General features: G+C 37.9%; 1 protein-coding gene across 2 annotated transcripts; it reads left to right on the top strand.

The window, feature by feature from the left end:
- Position 1: 1 nt before the first annotated feature.
- Positions 2-26,662, top strand: tmtc3 (transmembrane O-mannosyltransferase targeting cadherins 3). 2 transcript variants are annotated; one of them, XM_080875976.1, is made up of 14 exons: positions 2-134; positions 1,105-1,318; positions 1,468-1,686; positions 4,849-4,948; positions 8,512-8,627; positions 9,040-9,212; positions 12,632-12,884; positions 15,708-15,856; positions 16,066-16,186; positions 16,355-16,466; positions 20,342-20,445; positions 21,121-21,290; positions 21,530-21,756; positions 23,674-26,662. In XM_080875976.1, the coding sequence occupies exons 2-14, from the start codon at positions 1,130-1,132 to the stop codon at positions 24,570-24,572; spliced, it is 2,832 nt and encodes a 943-aa protein (XP_080732102.1). In that variant the 5' UTR covers positions 2-134; positions 1,105-1,129; the 3' UTR covers positions 24,573-26,662. The 2 variants fall into 2 exon arrangements, with proteins under 2 accessions (XP_080732102.1, XP_080732101.1); XM_080875975.1 differs by lacking the exon at positions 2-134 and adding an exon at positions 296-434 and having other exon boundaries at positions 23,674-26,661.

Raw genomic sequence — 26,662 nt, 5'->3', positions numbered from 1 at the left:
ATAGGAACTGATATAACATCGATGTGGCACTTAAATTTACGGTTATAGAATAGAGACGCATTGGCTGCTAGGTTACGGCTGACAACAACAGTTAGCTAATGAAGCTACTCCAGAAGAAAACTACAAAAAAATCGGTAAAGTTCCCGGAAACTTAACTAAACCGTAGCGAGACGGTGAATATAAAGTTATTAAAGTGTATCGTCGCAGTTTTGCAATTCGGTACTGTCCACATTTACGTCAGTTAGTCCACAAAAAGCATCAAATTTGGCTAGGTTCAACTTGCGCGGTCACCTCTGCACCGGAAGTTATAGTGGGTATTCGCCAAAGCTACTTAGCACATATGGAACGCCGCTTGATGAACTGTGTATTCCGTCTACGTTTTGTCAGCTAAAGTGTGTTTTATGAGCTCAACTGCCAGCCCTGTTATAGACACGGTGAGAAAGACCTAAGCTACTTCTCTTCCCACCTTATCCAGCCTAAACACAGGCGACAAGGTAGTTAGCTGTAGCCGCTAATTTAGCTTCATCGTTAGCTAATGTTATGTTGCAGCTACGGTGGCTCTGAAATTGTCATTACATGCTGTTTTGGGCTTTTTGTGCCATTATGTAACCATTAATGATTGGTCACAATGCCGACTGAATTTCATTTATCAAACACCTGGTGTTCGATTTCTCGTAGCTAATTCTCTCAAGTAATATTAGCTGGCCACGACAGCGCGTTGGAGTACGCCCTCCTTTGCTTTTGCTGCCAGCTGTAACTATTCGTTTTTTCAACAAATAAGCACAAATTTACTCACTTGTACTTTTATTCGTTCTATAATTTAGCTGTTATATTTCCAGTTACATCTGACTCTGTAGCTTTATCTACAAACCAGGGAGGCACACTCTAAGAAGTAATGCTTGCATGCTATTTAATTTACTGGGTGCTGTGATGAGGAATCGGGCTAAGAAGACTTGTTTACATACACCGTACATCACAAAGTTGCACTATAAGTGAAAATATGTGTCCAATGATGAAATAAGTTTGAACTCATACGTGTCTATTTCACAAATCGTCATGCCATCAAAATTGTAATAATACTAAATTTTTTGTTGTCCTGCACAGTGATCAATGAAGGCTTTGGTCAGCAATGGCTGTTGTGTCATGGAAGGAGATTTTACTTTTGAGTGGACTGGTGGTGGGGTGTTACTGGAACAGCTTGTCATGCGGGTTTGTGTTTGATGATGTCTCAGCAATCCTTGACAACAAGGATCTGCGCCCATCAACCCCAATCCACAACCTTTTTCTCAATGATTTCTGGGGAACACCCATGGCTGAGGTAAGCTTTAAGAAGACTCAAACTCAATACGGGATTATGTAATTTCTCTTTAGAATTTTATATTATGGATCAAATTTGTCTCATTGTCATTTGTCGTTACTCAAAGTAATTTAGAAAGAAATAAACCTTCAACATGTGTCCCACTACAGGAACGGAGTCATAAATCTTACAGACCCCTGACAGTACTCACCTTTCGACTGAACTACCTCTTCAGTGAACTCAGCGCAGCTTCCTACCACCTGCTCAATGTCATTTTACATGCTGTTGTATGTGTGCTTTTCCTGCGAGTGTGCCGATTGTTCCTGGACAAGACTTCCAGCTTAGTGGCAGCATTACTGTTTGCTGTGCATCCCATTCACACTGAAGCTGTAAGTGTACAATTGCTTTGTGAGCAAATGTTAAAAAATGTGTTTTATTAAATTTAATTTGGCCTAATTGAGAATTATGTTCACGTACAAGTCCATGGAAAAAGTGTAAATTAGTGAGAGAAGTAACTGGAAATACTCCTAATTTATCTTTCACTTTCTAAATTAAAGTAATCTCATCAAGTTATGCTCCACCGGATGGGACAGACCCACTGGGAATTATAGGCAAATGATTGGCATTGGTTAGGTGGTCCTTGAGTCCCATCTGCAATCCAACTCTTGACTTCCTCAACATTCTCATGTGCTATTTTAACCATTTTCATGAGCATTTGTTAGGCAAAGTTTTAGGAAAAATGAGATAGAATACAAGGTCACTTTTTAACTTTTTTTTAAACTTTAGGAACATCTGTCTGGGTTTGTATAACTAAGCATTCCACTTGGCTATCATGGACGACCTGTCATGGATGGTTCACAAATCTGTTGCAGGGATAACACAGATACACAACCGTTCTAGTTTAAATAAACACTTCTGGCCAATTTAGAATTGCCAGTTAAACTTACATATGCTTGTCTTTGGTACAGAGTTTCAAAACTTTGGACAGTGGGATCCAGCCAGGGTCTCTGGAGAGAACTCATACAAGCATGCAATGTGCTAACACTGAACTGGAAGCTAGGTCCTTCTCGCTATGAGGTAACATAGCCAGCTAAGCTGCCCTAGCTAAGCACTGGGTTTTCCACAGAAATTATAACCACTGGATGTCTCACTTGATCTCTAGTACCGCAAACCAAATAAGCAGTAATGTTAGCCGCACCTTCACTCTTCCTTTAAAACAAGAAAGTTGGCTTTGTGAAATGCGTTGAGTAGCCCTGTAATATTCCAACTTAAGCTGAGCAATTCACTTGATAGTGCTGTAGAAGTATTTTCACTGCACTGTAAATGTGGCTGAATTAAAAGAATTCTGCATAGAAGAATGGGCCAAAATTCCTTTAGATGGAAAAAACCAGTTCTTGCAAACAGTTGCTACAATGGTGGTACAACAAATTATTCGGTTTTGGGGGGGAATTTTTTTTTTTTCCACATAGAGACAGGTTTAGATAAATTTTTCCCTTAATAAATGAGTTTGTAATTTAATAGTGGAATGTTTTATTTATTTAGGTCATCTAATACAAATATGAATTAAGTCAAAAGCATTAAAAGAAATTAGGAACGGGTCAGAGATCATTTGAAGTTTGAAAATCTACATGTGCAATAAGGTGTTAAAGAGACTTCAATATAGAAACAGTTTTTACATGTAAAGACTTTGTGTCTTTATGGAGCGTTGTAGGACATTAAGAGTAATCAGAAACTTAGCTTTGCACCAACATGTCCACTGTGGCATACAATCTGAATGCATTTCAGTGATTGTTAAAATTGCGTCAGAGTGAACCAGACAATAAACAGCAATTGAATTGTCACATCTTGCCTGTTATGGCTTGCTCAAAAAGGAACTCCACCTTATTCAAGTAAACCCTTTTGTTCATGCTCATGACATTAACTTACTTGTGCTACACGTTACATTAAACCTCTGTTTTTACTGTTGTCATTTAAGGCTGCATTAACATTCTTTAAATGCTTTAAAATTTTTGCTTCCATTTTTTTTCCTTCTTGAAATATAAAGATAGTTATTATAGCTTATCATGGATGTTGTCTGTAACACAAAGCTTATTGAACTTAATAGGAAATCAAAACCCTTTAGCTTATTGTTTATTTGAACTTTATCTCATTCTACTGTCTGAAAAGCCTCTTCCCCAATTAGGACTTGTATTTCATCCTTTTGAACATAGCTGAACTGATGACCAGACAGGCCTTGACCAGAGTAAAAAAACAAAGGAAACATTCTGCTTCTTGGGTGTGGAGTGCTACTGTTACACAGCATGCATCACTGTTCCTATCTTCCTCATCATGTTCTCTAATCTATGCACAGTCTTTCAGACTTCTTGAATGGAAACAATTTGCCTCACAAATGAGCCTTTAGTGTTAGTCCAGCAAATGCCCTTCATGTTATCACCGTCTGGAATCTCTCACTGAACGGATCATTTGTTTTTTGAATTATGCTTCAAGCACTGAAGGTCCCTACATTATAAGCTTATACAAAGAGTGCCTGTGTGTCCCATGTCTTTTTCAGTAGGTTTTTTTTTTTTTTTTTTTTTTTTTTTTTTTGGGGGGGGGGGTGATCTGTCTTTTTGAATGAAGACTTCAGTTTTTTTTATATATATATCTTCAAACATCTTTAGATACAAATGACACTAAATAATTTGTATCTAATTTGTAACTCCATCCATCTGGATGGATGGAGTTGCCAACTCTGTATAGATGGAAAGTTAAATTTGTAGTTTGAATATTTTCAAGAAATTGAGCCAACTGTAATCAGTCTTTCTAAGATTCTGTTGAAGTAACATTGCACTGATCAGACATTTTAGGGGGCTCTTGAATGCTGCCAGCATTTTTTCCTTCTCCCACCAGTTGACAAATAGGTCAGTCAGAGCACAGTGCCTGTGCTTGTTTTGAATCTTCATGGCAAGCCCTATTTATTGGAAGCTGCAGCCCTCTCATGATGCCAGTTGAATTCTTAAAGTGTAAACAATCCCCTCTTCTTTTAGTGAGTGCTTTGTAGAACTATTTGTGGGACCTTTATGTTCTTAGAGTATGTCTCTTTCCAAGAACTTAATAATGATATTTCTTCCGCATGAGGGCAGTCATCATGTACTTAAATGACAGACGTTGCTGTCAGAGAGACTATGTTACATATAATTGCTTCCCCATCAGTTGATTTGGGTTGAACAGAACTTTTTATTTTTATTTTTAGAGCCTTAGACCATGAGCTCTGGTTCGTGCCAGTCAAAGACACATGTGTAATGTTCTCAGAGTTATTAGATATGTTGTCTGAGACATGGAGGTCATGTGGTGGTGGCTTCAGAGTCGAGGCAAAGTAGCATGGGTATAGAATAGCATCTCCTAATAGGAAAAGTAAACTTTTCTGTATTATTTTACAAACTTATTTCAGAAATTTTTATCTACATTTCAACTTGAATTACCAAACAATGAACATTTAAGTATATTTTAAGAAATCATCTTTCCAAATCTTTATGGTTGGGTCGCTTGTGTTGATCGACTGTTATCATCAGGTCACTGGTGTGGTTGGCAGAGCTGAACTTCTTTCATCAATCTTTCTTCTGGCTGCTTTCCTGGCGTATACAAAGTCAACTGGACCAGACCATTCCATTGGTAAGTATAATGTTCTTCCCTGGCCTTTATTTATTTCTGTCTCATGTGCAAAATCTACTGGGTCGTTAAGTATGAACTTATTTTCAACATGCTGTTGTCTGTTAACATTATTTCATTATTTTAATTGCCAAAATAAGCAAATACAAAAAAATCAAGATGGAGGCAGTGGAAGTGTTGTGGCAACAGATCGGATAAGATCAAACACCTGGCTATTCGGGTGTTAACTTCCAATTTTTTTCCACCAATGTTTTGATATAAATAAACACTTCCCTTTGAGGGTAATTAATATGGAATGTTCAGTGTTACTTATTACTTATAGTCATGGTAATAAATCTGTCAAGTATAAGGTTTTATGTATCCAGACCTGATTGTTAACAGGTCTTAAAATTAGGTAAATAAAACTTTAGCTATACTACAACTTGTGATATATTTCATTATTTATGTATCCAAAATTAAGCCAAAATATGGAAGTGGTGTGTGAAAGTGCACTCTCGCTGCTTATATTCGAACTAAGGGAGTAATAATTAAATGCAGTTGATTAAATGATCATCAGCAGGTTTTTACCACCTGTGTAAAAGCAGTACCTTTGGTAGTCTGCTGATCTTGAGCACTCGGGCATGTATTAGAGTAGAATACATGCCTGTCATTGCCAAGTAGAAAATGTATCTGCAATGATCTTTAAGCAAGCAATTGTTGTTGTAATCTATCTGGCAAAGATTTTTTTATTCCCAAGCAATTTGAAGTCTACAGTTCTATAGTAAGAAAGATGATTCATGTACATGCAATCTTCCCAGGAGTTGATGTCTCAGGAAATTTACCCCAAGATCATCATCAAAAAACTGTAGCGCTCCAGCTCATGTCAGTTAGATGTTCAAATCCATGACAATGCAATTAGAAAAAGATGAAGCAAGTGTGGCTTGTTTGGAATGGTTTCTAGAAGAAAGCCCAGGCAGCACAGCATAGGTTTGCAAAGTGGCATCAAACCGCAAGATTTCTGGAACAATGTCCTTTAGACGGAAAAATCCAAAGTGCAGATGTTTGGTTATGATGCATAGTGCTGTATATACAAAACCTCAGCAAACATACCCCATACTGCCTGTCAAGCACAGCGATGGGAGTGTGACAATTTAAGATTGTTTTGCAGCCACAGACCTGGGTACTCTCCAGTCATTGAACTCCTCTATATGCCAAAGTATTCAAGAGTCAAAGGCCCTCTGTCTGACAGCTAAAGCTTAATCAAAATTGGGTCACACCGCAGGACATTGAGCTGAGGTACAGCAGCAAATTCACAACAGAATGGCTGAAAAAGAAATGAATCCAGCTTTTGCAATGCTCTAGTCAAAGTCCAGACCTCAATCTGATTGAAATGTTGTGGTAAGAGCTATGCATAAATGAGTGTTTGCAATCTTCAATTATCTTATGTAAAAGACTGATTAAGTAATTGCTTTCTGTATGACTTTAACTTGCTGCTGCTAAAGGTAGCTCTAAAGCTGCTGAATTATGGGATGCGTCTGGATTCTCACACACAGCTTCTGCATATGTTTTGGAAAGTTTTTGTTAAATAATAATGACGCTGTATAATATTCATCTCAGGTTGTATTTTTAAGACTAGGTCAGTTTTTATGATGTCCTGATATGTAAAACCTTGGAAATGACAGAGGGTAGAGCAGGGCGATATTACCAAAAATATTTATCACGATATACATTTGAGAATTTGCGATAATGATATAATTGACACTAGACAAAATACTTTACAACTCTACAACTTTATTATTAAGCAGTTGTTTTTTATGTGCATTAAAGTTATATAAAAATGTAACGGTGCAAATGCAAATTCCTTGCTGACAGTTTAACCAAAAGGCATTTCCAGTGGAAATTGGCCGACATATCCTCAGCATAACCATGTATAATATCCACAAAACTTAAAAAGAGGTTATACACACACAATACAGTAATATTATGTTGAACACAGTACGTATCACTCCGCGAGGCTCCTGCCTATGATAGACGTAATGCTCCGACAATCCATCAAGCGGTGCGGCTTCGTAGCTTAGCAAAGTCCTACTAAAACATTTGACAGATTTTCGAGCGCCGTGTACCACATAAAATCGTTTTGAGGTCAGTAAACACAACCAGAATTCATACATAAGGCACACGGGATTATAAGGGGCACTGTCGATTTTCAGAAAAATCAAAGGATTGATTTTAAGTGTGCCATTGTTTTCCAAAAAACACGGTAATAACGACGGCCCGCTAGCATGCTCTACTAAAAATAGTGCTTTGTTGTGTGCCTGATGGACGAAAGCTAAACCAGTTCCACACCACTGAAGTTGAACCATTTTTACAAACCAGTTCTGGTTCATCTGTTTCATTCACCGATCTGCTTTCGCTCTTCTCATTCATGCTTTTTTTCACCATGTGCATATGAAAACAAAGGCACTGCGCATGCGCATTTTACCCATATTATATCGCGATATTTTATTTTCTTATCGTTGCCCAACATTATACCGCGAACGGCATGATATGGCCCAGCCCTAACAGAGGGTACTTTCTTTTTAGTATGGCTACACCTACCATGCTCATCTAGATGCCTCTAGATGAGCATGGTAGGTGTATGTATTCACCAGTCTCCCAAAACAAATTTCTCTAGACCACGTGGAAGAAATCTCTTAAAATTTGGAATTCAGTTGAATTTGGTAAACACGCACACAATTTCCGTCAAATGTTTTATTGGATAAAATTAGAAAGTGATAGCATTTTGTATCCAAGAGTTCAAATTTAAACTTTATTGTAACATCATAATGTTCTGGAAAAAAACAATTTCTGCAGTTATTCAACACTAAAGCTTAGGAGCAGAGGAGGAGATAAAATGTTTGTTTTGTTGAGATATTGAGTTTGTATCAGTTGTCCAGTTGTATTCATCTGTGGTACTTCCTTTTTTAAATTGCTCTAGTTTTCAAAGAAGATATCACTGTGTGCGAGTCTGGACCTGCATGTTTGCTGGTGAACACACATAACTGTGAGGCAGTAATATTTAGTTCTGAAGATGCAAGATCAAGTAATTGGTTATAACAGTAGCCTCAGGTTTTTAACTTGTATCCACAGTGAGCTGTTATGTTATTTTTTTTAATCATTCTTCTGTTTATATGTATCACAATAAATCAAACTATTAAAGTAACCCAATTTAACATGTATGAGTTTTCCCATTTCCCCAGTCTAGACAAATACTGAAAATATAAAACTATTAACATAACACACCAAGAATTATGAAGTAAAAAGTGGATTCAATCGTTCAAATTACTTTTTTATAGAATCTTCTTTATGAGGTTTCCACCTTTTACTGTTCAGTTTTATTATCACTGAAGACAAAAGTGTTTCTAAACTTGTAACTGGTGCTATATGGAGACGTTAATATGACATCTCAGAGGTTTTTATGTTCATAATGGATCAAGAGAATTTGTTGCATTTGTTAAGTTACCAATGCACCAGTGGCTACAAGGTTAATAAGTTGTCATGTGTATATATTAATATATATATTTTTGTTTTTTTCTTCTTTTGTTCAGTTTGGCCTCCCATTGCTCTGACAGTAGTTTTAGTGGCAGCGGCAACACTGTGTAAGGAACAGGGAATCACGGTTGTTGGTGTCTGCTGTGTCTACGAGATCTTTATTGCACAGGGGGTAAGGATCAGAAACTTTTTGTGTCATAAAACATTCTATAAATTATATCTACATCTGACCACACACACACACACACTGTATCACAGTCATCCAGCTTTTTGTATTTACCCATGCTGACCACAAGATTTCTGCTTTGGAGATACTCACACTCAGTTATCAAGCTATAAACAGTTTGACCCTTAGAACCAAGTGCACCAACTTCAAGAGTGGACTTTTCAGATCTTGACATGTCTTCTATCAATGCTTTATCTTTGAGTGTTCATAATGTTGTTGTTGTTGTTTTTTATTTCTTCTATAGGCATAGATTTCATTATTCAGAGGTTGCTTCCTGGAATAAATGTATATGTCATATGGGTATTGCTTTACATGATGATGGTAAGTTGATTGTTTCTGTCTTTTTTGCCATTCTCAGTTTACATTGCCGATGCTGGTGGACACGATATGGCAAGTTCTGCAGGGTAAAGATGGGTTTCCCTATGCTGTCCTGCAAACTCTTCTGAAGCTCATTGTTCTAGTCATCAGCACCCTGCTGCTCGTTATAATCAGGGTCCAAGTCATTCAGTCGCAGCTTCCTGTCTTCACAAGGTAGGCAGTGTTACGGATGGAAAACTCACCAGCATTTTAATAAAATAAACTTTAGCCAGTTTTGTTAATTATTTATTTATTAAGCTAAGCCAAGTGAACATAACAGGAATAACAAGAATGGCAGACGGTTCTGCTCAAAGGTCATTTTCATGGGGAAGGAAAAGCCCAGTTTCAGTCATTTAGTGACCTGCTAAAAGGCACACATTTCACAATTTAAAAATATATTTTCTCTAAGCAAAAAGATGTGTTGAAGAATTTTCAGTTTGTTTTAATTGATTTGTCATTAAATCTTTTGTTTTTCCTCTCCAGACAAAAGAAAAATAAATTAGAAGCTGCCACTAAAATATATATATATATATATATATATATATATATATATATATATATATATATATATCACTCTGCGATGCTCAGCTTAGCAAAGTCCTACTAAAACATTTGACAGATTTTCGAGCGCCGTGTACCACATAAAATCGTTTCGAGGTCAGTAAACACAACCAGAATTCATACATAAGGCACACGGGATTATAAAGGGGCACTGTCGATTTTCAGAAAAATCAAAGGATCGATTTTAAGTGTGCCATTTTCCAAAAAACACGGTAATAATGACGGCCCGCTAGCATGCTCTACCAAAAATAGTGCTTTGTTGTGTATCTGACGGACGAAAGCTAAACCAGTTCCACACCACTGAAGTTGCAGCATTTTTACAAACCGCTTCCTGGCCATCCGGTGAAACTGCTGGGAGGACAATGTTGGAGAAACGTTAACATTTTATTTGTACTGCATAATCTGCCGATTCTGACAGAAATCTGCAACTATCCTTTGAAGCACCGCTCCTCTAAAACAGCAATAAGGATAATTATTATTATTAGGATTATTAGGTTATCCACATTATTATGTAAATAACAAAATAACTTAAAGCAAAAATTGGGAAACGTAAAGTCCGAAGTCTTTATATTAAGGGCCATCAGTCAAACAATACTGTTTGCTCTGGGTCTAAACAGAGCGCATTGTGTATGACGTCTTCTTTTGCGCATGCGGGCCGCTTTGAGCGTTCACACTAGAGTGCGTTTGCTGTCGCATTTTATTTGTAGTGTGAACGAGCAGACAAAAAAATTGGATTTGGTCAAAAAATCGGAATTGAGCATTAAGACCTGCAGTGTGAACGTAGCCATAGTCATGTTGTGAGACAAGGCAGCGCGTAATAGCAATATTGGGACTTTTGGGGGTGTGTGTCGTGGCTCCAAAAGGTTGGGAAACACTCCGTTATACTACTGGCTTATTTACTTTCATGTTACTCTGTAAAATCTTATGTAACGTACTGTCTCATAATTACCAATTAAAAATATAAGCCTAGAGGCTACGGCCCCTAATGAGGACACGTGACCTTTCTCTAAGTATTTAAGTATGAACACAAAGCTGACAGCATAAATCAAAGATGAAAACCAGAGACTTTAAGGAGACTTTAAAGCGATCTTTACGGTGATTCTACTGTAGAAACATGAACAGGTAGAAATAGAGGCTGCAGCCTGACTGGTCATTAGTTTGTTACTCGTTGAAGTTCAGCAGCGATTGGCTTCACCGCAAATGCCAGCTCGCCTTATCACGGTGCTGGGCTGGGGTCAGCATTTACTCAGCTTTAACATCACTCTGGGCTCTTGGCTAATGTAGCATTAGCATGCTGTGCTTGCAGAGAGCTAAAGTTGTGTTAACAGTATAATGCAATAAAAATAAAAGTAATGTCCATATCCACACTGTAAACTGCGCCACTATTTTCCTTCTCCAACACTGGAGAAATCAACCGATCGCAACGAGAGTGCAAGAACCGATAAGCGGAATCGATAGAAAGGCAGACTAACAATTCCAAGCAATTGAACTTCCCATCCCAACCTATCATCTAGTATCCTATTGAACAGTAGAAAAATGCTATACAAGAATCAATCCATTTACCTTTAACTGATTTTCAGCATTAACATGTGTTTCCTCCACCCTGCCATTAGTATGCTTCACTGTTGAACTTGGGGACTGCATCCTAATCTGAACAACAGCCTTTTTGTGGTACTTAATTGTATTACATGAATGTGCTGCGTAAAGTTGTTTAAACTTTAGCTGATGTACCTTAAATGTAACACACAGAACTATTAGTCATCATTGGAAGGTTTTTAACTATTTTTAAACACAATTTACAATAGGTCCTTTGTAATGTAGCTGAGAAGTTTCATGGTAAATCTCTTTAAAACACAGAGCCAGATGAATGACAGATATTTAATGCCCAAATTCCTATAATATGGAGCTATTGTTGGGATATTCTAAGAGGTTAGAACACCATAAAAATGCCAGATTAGTAATAATTCAACTAGATTATGCATTTATTGAGCCTAAACTGTCTTGGAATTGTCTGCACAGGATTGAGCCTAATGCCATTTGACAGGAAAGATAAGATCCAGTTCCTAGAGGGCCTAATCCTCTAGTTATAATCCTCAAGCTGTCTCCGATTGTCTGAGACGATTTCTGTGTTCAAGCCATAACAATACCACACCTTTAGATTATAAAATCCCCAGCTGTGATTATTTTGGACTGAAACGCCTCTGTAAAGCAAGTTTGGGCAATGTGCTTTGCCCAAACAGTTCAGATACAAAACACTCCTGCGGTTCCTATTGTAGCGTCTTTACTGGCAGCTGCATAGATAAACCCAGAGACCATCTTGTTATGAGATCACACCACCAGTAGCGACTGTTCATCATATTGGTAATTTGAACTATAAACACTTTGAGATTCCTTTAGAGCAAGGGTGTCAAACTCATTTTCACAGAGGGCCACATCAACATAATGGTTGGCCTCGAAGGGCCAGAGTAACACTATGAATGTAACAAAATACAATGTAATTTAAAATATACGAAATCACCCTTGTTTATATTCTTAGATAACCGTTTCTGTATTAAATTCTGTATGCATTGAAGTCAAGGGGGGCAGGACTATGGCACAACCAGCGTACGACAGAAGTGTAGTGATTTATGTAGATTTGTGTTGTGTCCTGGAAGAATTTCATTTGTCAGATAGAAAACACTTAAACTTAGATACAATACAAATACACTACAGTATAATATTGTATTGCACACTATTATATACACTCCCACATTTCATGACATCTATGGTTTTCCTTATTTTTTTCACCCTCCACATTTATTATATACTTTATTTCAAGAAGAATATAATGTGATCCACAGCATCTGATATCAAAAATAAAATATAAATTCTGAATCATTTTTCTTTACTTGTTTTGCAGTAATTTGATCCTTCCAATCAGATAGAATAAAGCATTCATGATTTAAGAATTTCATGATAACACCAAGGAAAGGGAAAGTGGATAATATGTAATGTTTATCATCTCCTTCTCTCCCTATGTAATGTTCTTGCAGATTTGATAACCCTGCAGCAGTCAGCACTACACCCACCAGACAACTGACTTTCAACTACCTACTTCCTGTAAATGCATGGCTCCTGCTGAATCCCTCAGAGCTCTGTTGTGACTGGACTATGGGCACAATCCCCCTGGTGGAATCACTTGTAGATCTGCGTAACCTGGCTACACTAGTATTTTACATTTTTCTAGGACTGCTTGCTTATCACAGTCTGCGATACAGACACAGTTCTGCCAAGACAGTCATCATGGTGAGAGAAAATGTGGTTAAATTGTGTGTGTGTGTGCGTGCGTGCGTGCGTGCGCGCGTGTGCGCGTGCATGTACATTTTTATTTTTTTCACAAAAATAAACCAGACAGTTAGGCAGTTCTGAAAACTAAAGTGTTACCTCTGCTTGGTCAGGTTGTAATCAGTTTGATGCATCATCTCCACATCCAGTGTGGGCATATGAGCCCCAGACTTAAATATACCCACCGTCCTGTTTCACTGTGGGTTTGATATATTGCATTTTATTCTGTTTTGTTAGTCTCCTTACATTAACTCTTCTGCTACTGCCACAAATCTAAAACTTGTAATTATTTATATTATTTCTAGCCACCCACTGTGAAATATTAATGTCTTGTCCAACCCCAAGTGTTTGGCCCTTTTTTTTCTCTCCTGAGACCACTGCTAAAAGCCGTCTTTTGACAGTACTTCTGCTGATTGGATTTTGGCCTTCATTATTTTTTGTATCTGTGATAAGAGAGCTTTTCTGTTTCCCAGTAAACAAAGCTTAAGGTATTCGTCTTCTGGTGGTGTGGCCTTGACCAGTGACAGGCTTTTATTTGTTGCTGAAAAGCAGAAGCCCTTTGACATATAAAACTTTAATAGAACACATAACACAAATATATCTATGTTTTCCTTCATTTTGTTGAAAAATAGTGAAATGGCAATTGGATTTGAATGGAATTGGAAATGTATAGGATCATAAATGTCTCCTTTTCACATCTTCTGTTTTTAAACATTCCCAAATCCTTATTTCTAGCTTTACATCAAAATAACACACAACAAAATAATAGATTTTCAGTACTGTAAGACTTTTGAACAGCACTCTTTATAACCATTGTTCTTAAGTATTTAGGAAAGTTTGGAGGTCAGTAAAAAGAAAAATCAAAAGTATTACTAGTGAGACATATGACCAACAAAATGTGGTTTCCTTTCTTGGGGAACATAGCAAGGTTCTTGAAGTATTTGCACAATATTGACTTCAATTCAATTCAGTTTTAGTTATATAGCAACAGTTGCCTCAAAGTGCTTTATATTGTACAGTATTCATTGTACTCAACTCAAAATACAACAGTATTTTGAGTTGAGTATCTGTAATAGCCTAAGCATATGATCTGCATTGGCCAAAATAGTTTTTAGTTTTTTTTGTTCTTTTTTTTTTGGGGGGGGGGGGTTGTTTTTTTGTTTTAATAGCATCTGTCTGCTTGTGGGGAAAAGAATAACATGCTGACTTGAATTACTTTCTACTACATTCTAACTGTAGGCCCTTTATCCCCCTCTGTAGTGCCCTGGGTTCACATTGCATACAGTTTGCATAGCTTAATGGGATGTAAACAGATTCTAAGTACTAGAACTCATTTTTGTGTGTGTGTGTTTTTTTTGTTTGTTTTGTTTTTTTTAAATGCAAAGTACCATAGAAGAGCCCTGACTTTAGAATAAAAAGCTAAAGTGGTTCCTTGTGTCCACTGGTCATATCCACTGCTTAGTAGACATTCCAGATAACGATACTTTATCCTGCTAAATTGGGTAGTGGCTCAACATACAACCTGATGCAATAGTTTACCATTATGTTTTGTGTGTGTGTGTGTGTGGGGGGGGGGGTTGTTGTTTGTTTTCTTTTAAGACAATTTTTATTACCACTCTTTGTGTATATTTAGCTTTTTTCGGCAAATGAAGTTGGCCAGCAGAAATGAGCAATGAAACACAAGTTCTTAGTTGAGCTTTGAAGGGATGAATGGGTGGTGAATGTTTACAGAGGTACATAGAAACAAATTAGCATGTGTTGTGCAATAGGTTCATTGTTCTCATGCTTAAAGGTCAGTAAACTTGCTCACAATATTGCTCTAAGCTTCAGCTTTAGAAAGGGGAACACAAGTCAGCACAAAACACTGAATTATGACCTTTTGCATTGTTTATTCTGGTTTGCTAAGAGCCTTTTGGAAAATGTTGCATAACAATATCACAACACATTAACATACTGCATCACTACAAGGTTGCCAGCTGTCTAACATGGAGCATGAGATATTAATAAATAGTTTTAGACAACCACTGTCCACTGAGGAGCCCCATTCTAGATTGTAGATGTGCTGCAGGAACTATCACAGAGTCAGTTTTTAGTGCTGAAGCCCGTCTTTATTTGGAATTCTGTTTGATATTTTGGAGATTGGTCAGTCCAGTAGTTTTGCATATTTGTAAGATGAAATCATAGACAAATTTTGTAGGCGTTTAGCTGATAGCAAAATTAAGGCTGAGTTCAAAGAGATGTAGTGTGTGAACTTGGTGGCATTGTGGCTAATGTGACATCAGTTTTACCTTTTAGGTGGGTTTTTTTGAGGGGGGAGGTGGTTTTGGGTTTTTTGTTTGTTTTGTTTTTGTTTTTTAAATTAATCCTTTTGTAGATAGACAGACAGTAAATGTCATTCCTATATCGTCATGTAGCAAGCTTTTAAAGAGTGCTTTAGGTGTTCACTGGTGAAGAACATGAAGCTAACCTGTTTGTCATACAAAGATGAGAAATCCTGCAAATTATTGTAAGTTTTACAAATTACAGATTTTAACCTAACCACCTGCTACCTACAAGTGAATGAAGTATTAATGAACTTCTGAGATTTAAACATCAAAAGAGCTGCCAAATTGAACACGTCAAAATCCAGTTTTCTTGTTTTTAGACAGACTTTTTTTTTCCCCTTAGGTCCGTCTCCATGATAATTTCTGAGTGTTCAAGTATTTCAAAAAAAGAGCTCTGAGCTTGTCATATGAACTGACATATTATTTCTTTCTTTTGTGCGTGTTTGTGTGTGTCCTGCAGGCCCTGTCTTTGATTGTCCTGCCTTTTATTCCAGCATCCAACCTCTTCTTCCCTGTGGGGTTTGTCGTAGCAGAGAGAGTACTTTATGTTCCCAGTATGGGGTTCTGTGTTCTTGTTGCACATGGATTCAAGATGATCTCACATAAAGGGTAGGTTCTTGTCCAAAATGACGTTTAAAAGAAGAATCCCTCAGAAGTGCAAAACTGTTTGTGAAATTATGAGTTTCTGTTTGTGGTTACACTTTTACCCTTTTTTGTTTTTTTGTTTTTTAATATTGGTGCAGATATTTAGGTTTTGTGAAGATTGTGAAAATGTATATTTAAAATTACATTGATCTGCTTAATAATGTCCTTTGTAGACAATTGAAGAAGATTTCCTGGTTGATGATTGGACTGCTGCTAACTACGTACACAGTGAAAACTTTTCATAGAAATTGGGACTGGGAGTCAGAATATACTCTCTTTACATCTGCCTTGAAGGTATGATGGAAATGCTGTTTTTGTGGTGGCAGAGTGTCATGTCAGTTTGCCAATGTCTGTAAACACCTTGTGATTAAAAATTTTGAGTAAACCAGAATTAATCATCCACTCACAAAACTGACGAATGTTTATTATCGTTATGTCTCTTTTAATTTGTCATCTACTCAGGTTAACAAGAACAATGCCAAGTTGTGGAATAATGTTGGCCACGCTTTAGAAAATCAGAACAATTATGCAAAGGCTTTGCGGTATTTTCTCCAGGCTACTCGAGTCCAACCAGGTGAGACACTTTGATGTCATTCATAAATCATTGAAAAAGGAAGGATGGTTTCATGGAAGTGATGAAAAATCCACTACAGTTTGCAAAATTCTTTCTTAAGAAGATCAACAAATAGTTGATCTTCTTACAAACTATTTGTTTTTTTTGGTGGAGGATACCAAATGAGGTTACAGTATTTTTCTTTGTGTTGAGAGTAACTGTTTTACTTGTTGTTCTACCTGTTCCAACAGGTATACAAAAACAGAAACACCGTATAATACAGTATAACTGCTTTAAACACTAATATTAAATGAAAAAGACCCAGAAGTGTAGACATTCAGCTTTAGTTTAGTGGGTTGAATAAAAAGATTGCATAAAAATGTGAGGAACTAAAGCATTTTTAAATACAATCTCTTCATTTCAGGGACTCAACTTAAGTAACTAAAAATAAAATTTCATTTCTAATGAAACTTCATTTCAAATACTTAGTTGGGTTTCCTCCATTTTAACGCCAGGTCTATACTGCAGCAGCTTTCAGTTGCTTTTTGTTTGTGTGCCTTTCTGTCCGAAGTTTAGTCTTCAACACGCGAAATACATGCTCGATTGGGTTAAGATCAAATGTCTGACTTGGCTATTCAAGAATATTCCACTTCTTTGCTTTAATAAACTCCTGGGTTGTTTTGGCTGTATCTTGTGAAATGCCTCCCAATTATTTAACTTCATTCAGCTCATTTTGGGCAGACAATAGGTCTCTAAATACTGCTCTAAAAATTGCTTTCTTTCTCAGGATGTACCAAGCTTTAAATTTTGTCACTCCTAATATTGTAGCAATTTCTCAGATGGGTTTTTCTGTTTTCAGAGCTTAAGGGTGGCTTGTTTCACCTGCATGGAGAGCTGCTCTGACCGCATGTTGTCGGTTCACAGCACAGTCTTTCAGATGGAAGCACCAGACCTCAGATCAGCTCCAGGCCTTTTATCTGCTTAATTGATAATGACAAAACAAAGGAATTGCCCACACCTGCCCATGAAATGGCCTCTGAGTCAACTGTCCAATTACTGTAGGTTCCTTTAAAAAGAGGGTTGCACATGTTAAAGAGCTGAAATTCCTAAACCCTTCGTCCAATTTGAATGTGGATACCCTCAAAGGAAAACTGTGTCCATGTCCACTATATAACTGTAATTAGAATATGTTTCAGTGAGAGAGAGAGATCCTATTCTTGCCATTAACCATGGTGAGCATGAAAATGTTTGTTGATTGAAAAAGAATCAAAGAAAAATCCCTTACATTGTTCAGCTGCTCTTTCTATTGTTTATGGTAGACTAAACCATCTATCAGTCTACATGAAGGAAATTAGCCTTTGTGCTCTAGCCCAGCAGTCCCCAACCCCCGGCCTTGGACCGGTACCGGTCCGTGAGTCGTTTGGTACCGGGCCGCGAGAGTTGAGGCTCAGGTGTGAAATGTATGGTTTTCAGGGTTTTTATTGGTTTTCGGCGTTATTTTGTTATCGTTTTTATCGTTTACTCGGTTTTCCTGGGTCTGTTCACGTGTGTTATGAATAAATCTTCTTTTTTTCGGTACCGGTACTAGTTTTATATTGTTGTATTTATCCGCAACACCTTAAAGGCCGGTCCGTGAAAATATTGTCGGGCATAAACCGGTTCGTGGCGCAAAAAAGGTTGGGGACCGCTGCTCTAGCCCATTAGTGCTCTACCCATGGTGTAGCCAAAAAGACCCATAACAGTCCTCAGGCCTATTTACTTTTCTGCCAGCAGTGATGTTTTGGGGCTGTCGCCGAGCAACACGGACTTTCAACTCCCGCCACAGATTTTCTATGGGGTTGAGGTCTGGAGACTGGCTAGGCCACTCCAGGACTTTCAAATGCTTCTTACGGAGCCACTCCTTTGTTGCCCGGGCGGTGTGTTTTGGATCATTGTCATGTTGGAAGACCCAGCCTTGTTTCATCTTCAAAGTTCTCACTGATGGAAGGAGGTTTTGGCTCAAAATCTCACGATACATGGCCCCATTCATTCTGTCCTTAACACGGATCAGTCGTCCTGTCCCCTTGGCAGAAAAACAGCCCCATAGCATGATGTTTCCACCCCCATGCTTCACAGTAGGTATGGTGTTCTTGGGATGCAACTCAGTATTCTTCTTCCTCCAAACACGACGAGTTGAGTTTATACCAAAAAGTTCTACTTTGGTTTCATCTGACCACATGACATTCTCCCAATCCTCTGCTGTATCATCCATGTGCTCTCTGGCAAACTTCAGACGGGCCTGGACATGCACTGGCTTCAGCAGCGGAACACGTCTGGCACTGCGGGATTTGATTCCCTGCCGTTGTAGTGTGTTACTGATGGTGACCTTTGTTACTTTGGTCCCAGCTCTCTGCAGGTCATTCACCAGGTCCCCCCGTGTGGTTCTGGGATCTTTGCTCATCGTTCTCATGATCATTTTGACCCCACGGGATGAGATCTTGCGTGGAGCCCCAGATCGAGGGAGATTATCAGTGGTCTTGTATGTCTTCCATTTTCTGATGATTGCTCCCACAGTTGATTTTTTCACACCAAGCTGCTTGCCTATTGTAGATTCACTCTTCCCAGTCTGGTGCAGGTCTACAATACTTTTCCTGGTGTCCTTCGAAAGCTCTTTGGTCTTGGCCATGGCGGAGTTTGGAGTCTGACTGTTTGAGGCTGTGGACAGGTGTCTTTTATACAGATGATGAGTTCAAACAGGTGCCATTCATACAGGTAACGAGTGGGGGACAGAAAAGCTTCTTACAGAAGACGTTACAGGTCTGTGAGAGCCAGAGATTTTCCTTGTTTGAGGTGACCAAATACTTATTTTCCACCCTAGTTTACGAATAAATTGTTTACAAATCCTACCATGTGGATTCATGGATTTTTTTTTCACATTCTGTCTCTCACAGTTGAAGTGTACCTCTGGTGCAAATTACTGACCTCTGTCATCATTTTAAGTGGGGGTACTTGCACAATCGGTGGCTGACTAAATACTTTTTTGCCCCACTGTAGTTAATAGGCAGTCAGTTGTTATGAGTCCATTCATTTTACTCTAAGATCTCATGACTGCAGTCAAACAGGCCAAAAGTATAATCCTACTATCTAAAGCAGGGGTGTCAAACTCAAATACACAGTGGGCCAAGATTCAAAACTGGAACAAAGTCGCGGGCTAACGTTAATATTTATTGAAAAAAAAATCTTCCTCCAGATATAAGAATGAATCTTTTCTTATGGACTCAAATAAGTTTTGAATATGAATATGGAACAAGCAAAGCTTAATACTAAACAATATATATATTAGCTGTATAATACCAGTAGGCCAGCTCTAATAGTAATTTGGTATGGCTTCGCGGGCCAAATGTAATTAGGCTGCAGGCCAAATTTAGTTTGACACCTATGATCTAAACTGTATCATTTCGATATCTTGGGCATCTGTCTGTGTTTTTGTTTTTTTTTTCATTTGTGCTTAATGCCTTAGTTTAGAGGAAGCCTACCATAAACTGAGATATCCACAGCTTTGCCGGTTCATCACCCACAAGTGTTTCCCCAAGATTAGCAATGTAAACACATTTTCCCAGCGAGGATTTCCTGCTCTGCTAATCAAGCATCAGTTCTGGCTTTACAAACTGACCTCTTTTAAAGTTTAATTTTTCTTACGTCTTCCTAGAAGGATTAAATAAGCTCCTCAAAATAATGTTGCTTGTTTTGTCTTACACTATTGATGGTATAGTTGAAAATCATTTATATTTTCTAGTCATGTTTAGCATTAGTTGGTATTTAATATAGTCATGTTTAGTAAATGTGTTAAAACACACATAAACAGATGGAGTAGGATTTTGTTTTCTCACTGCTCTTTCTCATTCTTGTTGCTGCAGATGATATTGGTGCTCACATGAATGTTGGAAGAACCTACAAGAATTTGAACAAGTCCAAAGAGGCAGAAGAGGCTTACTTGGTTGCCAAATCCCTCATGCCGCAGGTATTTAATCATTTGCTTTTTTTGTTTTTTTTCTGCTTCCTTTTATGCAATTGTTACTCATTCCTGGCTGTAAGGTTCATTGTAGTCACTGTTTACCACCTGATGGTGGCAGATCATGCAGCATACAACAGCCTTTCAGTCATATCATGGAAAACTTTAATTATATATAACGAACGTGGGCATGATGTTGATGAATTATAGTTATTTTGCTTATTTAATTACAATGTTAGGATCAACACTTACAGGATTATTCCTGGCTCAGATATGGGGTTTCTGGGGTGACTATACCTTACATGGCAGAAACATTAAGTAAATATCCTTGTTATTTTAACTCCACTTTCAGTAAATAAGTAAACAACAATTAACAAAACTGGTTGAAAAAGCAAAAATAACTTTCTTATAATGCAAACTTTTACTGGGGGTACCAAGTTCTTCTATTCAGGAAAACAACCTTCCCAGGATAAAAGCAATGATAGTGATAAGAGGTATAGTTGCAAGTTGCATTACCCAGAAAGGCCTGAGCCAAAAAACAGGGACTAGAAATCTGCATTAAAATCTAATCTCTCATAACAGACTGTAATATGATGATTTTTTTCCACTCCCTTCAAATTCTCTACTTTATTTGATGTTACACAAGCTTTGATTCTAATGAAATGTTGTTTGTCCACACATTAGGTTATTCCTGGTAAGAAGTATGCGACGCGTGTTGCCCCAAACCATCTCAATGTTTACATAAACCTAGCAAATCTGATCCGGGCCAATGATTCGCGGCTGGAGGAGGCTGATCAGCTCTACCGGCAAGCAATAAGCATGAGACCAGACTTCAAACAAGCTTACATCAGCAGGCAAGTTTTGTTTTGATTTTTTTTAAACTCTTTATCTGTCAGATAAAGAGTTAAAATGGCACACATATTCTTTAATAAATGAATAAAATCTTGATCTTAAATGTATTACTGTCAAAGATTTGTACTGAGACATTCCCCTTATCTCAAATTTTGTTGGTCAAGTAATGTAGTAATGTGTTAGTGTTTTTTGCATTATCACCTCTATATGTATTTATTTATTTGTTTTCTTTTTGACTCAGAGGGGAACTGCTTCTCAAGATGAACAAGCTTACAGAAGCCCGGGATGCCTATCTCAGAGCCTTGGAGCTTGATCGCACCAATGCTGACCTGTGGTATAACCTGGCCATCGTCTACATTGAGATGAAAGACCCATCTGAAGCCCTGAAGAACTTCAACCATGCTCTGGAGCTCAACCCACGCCACAAGCTGGCACTCTTTAACTCAGCACTTCTCATGCAGGAGTCTGGTGAGTGTAATGAAGATATAAATAATTTAAGCATGATTGTTCCTCATAAGAGGAATGAGGAGAGCCTTACTTGTCACTTGTTAAAGGAAATAACCTTGTATTACCTTTAGGGTGTAACCAGATGCTTATTTTGAAGCGCACACTGCATGTACTGACAGATGTTCTTAGCCAAGTTTCTGTTCATTCATCCTTCATCAGCTCAGTGATAAAAGTGTTTACTAGTTTCTCCACCCCTGTATTTTTTATTTTTTTTAAACACAGATGGCAAAACCATAATATCAGTTGTAATGACTCAGCATGGGAAAAGAAACACAACTCACAATAATTTCTATTGAGAGCTCCATTAGGTTTTCTTAGTGTACAGGTGATTAGCTGACCTGCTGGTCATATTAACTTTATACTAGACAGACACTGTGTACTGGTCATAAACACTGTTATTTACTTTAAATCCATCAGCGAACAGCAAACTAACCTGTTTATCCTGCACCAACTTGCAGAGTATTTCCATTCAACCGTTAAATAACACAGTTGATCTACCTTTGTTTGTTTTGCAGCAGATTTCACAATATCACAAAAAAAACAATGTCACATGTACGACCCAGAATCTGATTTTAAAACATGAGGACTTGCGCTTTAAATTTCCATTTTATCAAATCTAACTTCTCTTCTTCCTCTCTTCTCCTGTCTTTGTACATCATTACTTCCCACCTCTGTTTTTAAATGACCCACCAAACTGCTGCTGGAACATTGCTGCCGCAGGTCAATCAGAACGCCTTACTGATTGTAAGGGGCTAAACATATCAAGTACAGCACTTTTTAAAAAAAATATATATATATTTCGTGCAAAATTATTTGAAAAACATTAGCAATTACTTTATTAGTTAAGTTCATCAGAGCACGTTTCCACTTTCCTTTTGTTTCACCTTGTCAAACAGTTTGTATTTCGGGGAATTCTTGGTTCAACAGGTCTGGCAATAATCGGCCTGGCTCTAGCAAATGAAATCGAATTCAGCTTTTCAAAAAATGGATGCATTATGATTAGTTGAGATAATCTTTTTTTTCCTGAATAAATTCGATTGTCATTTTAAAAAAATTCCATTTTGTTTTTACTCAGAGTATCTTTGTCTAATATTAAGATTAGTTTTATGCAAATGTGCAAAAAGAACAAAAGATCCAGAAGGAGGCAAATATTCATTTTCCCTGTGTAAGAGTTGCGAGTTGGCAGGAGCCTATCCCAGCTACCATGGATAAATGGATGCAAGGATGGACAGATGGATAGCTCTGTATACGATCCATTGTCAGTTCTGACACCAAGACCAATAAGTCCACAATCTTTTCTACCGTAGATAAATAGACATGCATTGTAAGACAAATTAATTTCAATAAAGGTTAGCTTAACAGTGTGCTGTTGTAAAATAGACTGTCCTAGCATCCAGTACAGTCTCTCATAAATTCTACAGTCTGATTTTTAAATAAGCTGAAAACCCATGCACATATTAACTCTCACAAACCTCCATCCCTCAGGTTTTTGAATTGTGGATTCCATACTAATATATCAATATTAGCAAATATTTGGGGGAGAAAAGTCAATTAATCCACATTTCAATACATGAAAAACCTTGGTTCAATCACTGGTGGTGCTGACTATCCACTCAGTGCCCTTAAGTGATTGTGGAAAAGAGACATAACAAAATCACAAAACCTCAAACTGTAAAAAAAGATTGCAGTAAACATGATTTACAAAGTTTGTTTCCAATGGATTTTGTCACATTTAGCCATTATTGTTTTAAACTTTTTCATACCAGCTAAGGGTAAACAAAATCTTGCACAATGCACATAAAAGCACCTTTTGTGGTTGAATATCAACGTTTGATTACCCAAATTCACCCTGTGCTTTGTGTCTGTTTCCTGTGACAGGTGAGCCCAAGTTCTGGCCTGAGGCCAACCGTCGATTCCTCACCTATGTGGAGGAGGAGCCTGACGATGCCAATGGCTATTTCAATCTTGGCATGCTGGCCATGGATGCAAATGAAAATGCAGCAGCTGAGCGGTGGATGCGCAAAGCCATTGGTCTGCAGGCTGGTTTCCGCAGTGCTCTGTTTAACCTAGCTTTGCTCTACTCTCAATCAAAACGTGAAGTCGACGCATTACCTGTGTTGGATGAGTTGCTACACCACCATCCAGAGCACATCAAGGGCCTAATCCTTAAGGGTGACATCCTCATGAATCACAAGAAGGACACCCGTGGTGCTAAGGCCTGTTTTGAGCGTATTTTACGCATGGACCCCACCAATGTCCAAGGGAAGCACAACTTGTGCGTGGTCTACTTTGAGGAGCGCGACCTGCCACGGGCCGAGCGATGCCTGGAGGAAACGCTGGACCTGGCACCAAATGAGGAGTATGTGCGTCGCCACTTGAGTATTGTACGTAGTAAAATGGCTGCCATGAGTGCAGCAGGCCGACCACTGTCTTCAGCTACCACTGAAGGAGCAACCACGGAGGGGGTAGCTGCATCATCCAAGGAGGAAGTGCTGCAGAGTGTTAAGGAGGGCACGGAAGAGGCTGCTGCGGGTGGAGAGGAAGGGAGGGGTGTTGATGCAGTTGGAAAGGAGGTTGGGGATGAGAAGAATGAGCGGAAATCCTCTACAGAAAGTGTCAGAGGTGTGGGTGTGGACCAATCAAAATCTTTAGATAATAGCCAGTCTGACAAGCGGACTAAGGGTAAGTCCACGAAGGACATTAAAGATATAGAGAAAAAAAGAGCAGCTGCCTTGAAGAGACTAGAGGAGATTGAGCGCATATTGAGTGGTGATTGACATTGTTGCCATTTTTAGCTGGACTACTTTTCCGGAGCTCTTTAATGCTCCAACTAAGACTTCTCCCCTTTAGCAATGTGTAATCATAATCAATTATCACTTTATTTCTTTGATTTATCTGCTTTCACAGGCCACTCAGTATTGTCTGCTGGTTTAACATTAATTATTTAAGGGAAATTTTGATCTGCACATGAAATTCACAACATTAACAGTAAAATTAAGCACAAAGCAAACTTGGGATGATCTATTTAAAGCTTATGTAGATGCCTATGTGTGCATATGTGCTTTATCTGAATGGGATCACATATCATAGATCGGTAGTAGTTTGTTTTTTCATTTGTAATCATTGTTTATCACTGGATTTTTTTTTTTTATTTTTTTTTTGTCTCATCAAGATGTGAGTCATTGCGCTATTGTTTTTAAAAACAGAATGATTGTATCGTGGACAATTAAGGGAAGTGACATGTTTGGCAGATTTCCTCAAAGCAGGATTATATCTGCAGAGTTTGCCCCCTCAAAATAAAACATACAGTGAACAAAATGACTCCATACTACATTGACATCAATCTACATATGTGTATTCCATTGCAGCAACATTTGTTAATCTTTATTGATCTCACTCAGTACTTCCTGCTACTGCAGTCTTTACCTCAAAATTTCATTGTGAACCTATCTAAAGATATTTATCTTATTCCTTTTGTCACATTACCCATCCCTCCCCCTAACATCTCTACAGCTGGCTCCTATGCTTCAGACACCATGGCCCCATTAGAGATGTTTTGGATGTCTTGGGGTTTTTTGTTTTGTTTTGTTTTTTTTGCTTTTTCCCCCTCCGTCTTTCCCAGTAAACTCCCATAGACATTGCTTTGACATTGGCGAGACCCATTTTATATGACCGTCAACAGTGACGCACGGTCATCCTCAGCGTCATGCGTTCTTCATTTGCCAAAGGTCCTTTCACATCAGAAGAAAGGGGGAGGGGGGGATTTTCAGAGCACATTTGAAAATCCATCCAAAAATGGATCTCCCGACACACTTCTCTGCAGTCATGATTTTTATTTTTTTGTTTTATCTTGCTGGGACTGAAACATTGAGGTATTCAACATTTTCAAATTTTGATAATAGACCTTGTATTTGGAGGGGGGCGGGGGTTGTTTTTCCAGTATTTACAGCTATGTGATCAGTCGGATCAAAAATGCCCCGAAGTATCAACAATAAAACTACACTTGATCTGCTGGTGAACATGCGCACATAGTTTTTAGTTTGTTTCTTTTTGTTTTTTTTAAAGTGCACAGATTTCTCCCTCTTGTGTCCTTGGCTCTTTTTATTTTTATTTTTTGTCATTACACCACTATAAAACCCTGTGGCTGATTGGCTACTGTTCAAGAGGTCTGATGCTTAAATCAGTAATGGTGAGGAAGTGACAAGCTTGAATACTACCTGGTACTGCAAATTGTTACTGTCACAGCCATCTACAGAAGCCATGATAGTCATGAAGAGCAGCCTATTGACTACATGTGGTTTCCTCTTCACAGTGCTGTAATTTGTTTCAGCAAATTGTTTTGCTTGGTACTTTTTTTTTTTTTTTTTTAAATTTCAAATAGGAGATCTGATTACTGTAGATTAGGAGTATTGTAGTGGTACTACAAAATCTTGCTATGCATTGCGTGACCCTATGTACATACATTTACAGGATATTGTATCCAGTGTTATTTATTATTTTGGTATGCGCTAGATGTTTTTGTTTACCACTGGTAATTGTTTCATTTCAAGGTGCGTTATTTAGTCTCTGCAAATTTGTGTGTATCGTCACATGTTTGTTTTTTGTTTTTTTGTTTGTTTTTTAAAGTCCTGTATTTCAGTAGAGTTCATGTCAGTGTTAAACATGTACGAAATCATTCAACTGGCTGTCCAGTTAAACAAGTACAGTTTGGAACAAGGATGCATCCAGTTTGCCACGACTTCTGTTTCGCCTCATTTTGAGTAAATTTTTGTAAGATTTTTTTTTTTTTTTTTTTTTTTTTTTTGGTGGTTTTTTTATTTTATTTTATCTGTTGGTGGTGGGGGTGTCGGTTATTAAATAAAACTAG

The sequence above is a fragment of the Rhamphochromis sp. 'chilingali' genome (assembly GCF_963969265.1).
Source record: "Rhamphochromis sp. 'chilingali' genome assembly, chromosome: 2".
NCBI classification, from domain to species: domain Eukaryota; kingdom Metazoa; phylum Chordata; class Actinopteri; order Cichliformes; family Cichlidae; genus Rhamphochromis; species Rhamphochromis sp. 'chilingali'.
Note: the sequence above shows the minus strand (reverse complement) of the source record. Positions and strands in the feature narration are given on the sequence as shown.

What these genes read in the sequence shown, in the direction of transcription:
- tmtc3 (XM_080875976.1), top strand. Translation starts at nt 1,130, where the DNA reads ATGGCTGTTGTGTCATGGAAGGAGATTTTACTTTTGAGTGGACTGGTG. An exon ending in CAGCTTCCTGTCTTCACAAG is followed by an intron (nt 9,213 to 12,631) that starts GTAGGCAGTGTT and finishes ATGTTCTTGCAG; the next exon opens with ATTTGATAACCCTGCAGCAG. An exon ending in AAGATGATCTCACATAAAGG is followed by an intron (nt 15,857 to 16,065) that starts GTAGGTTCTTGT and finishes TGTCCTTTGTAG; the next exon opens with ACAATTGAAGAAGATTTCCT.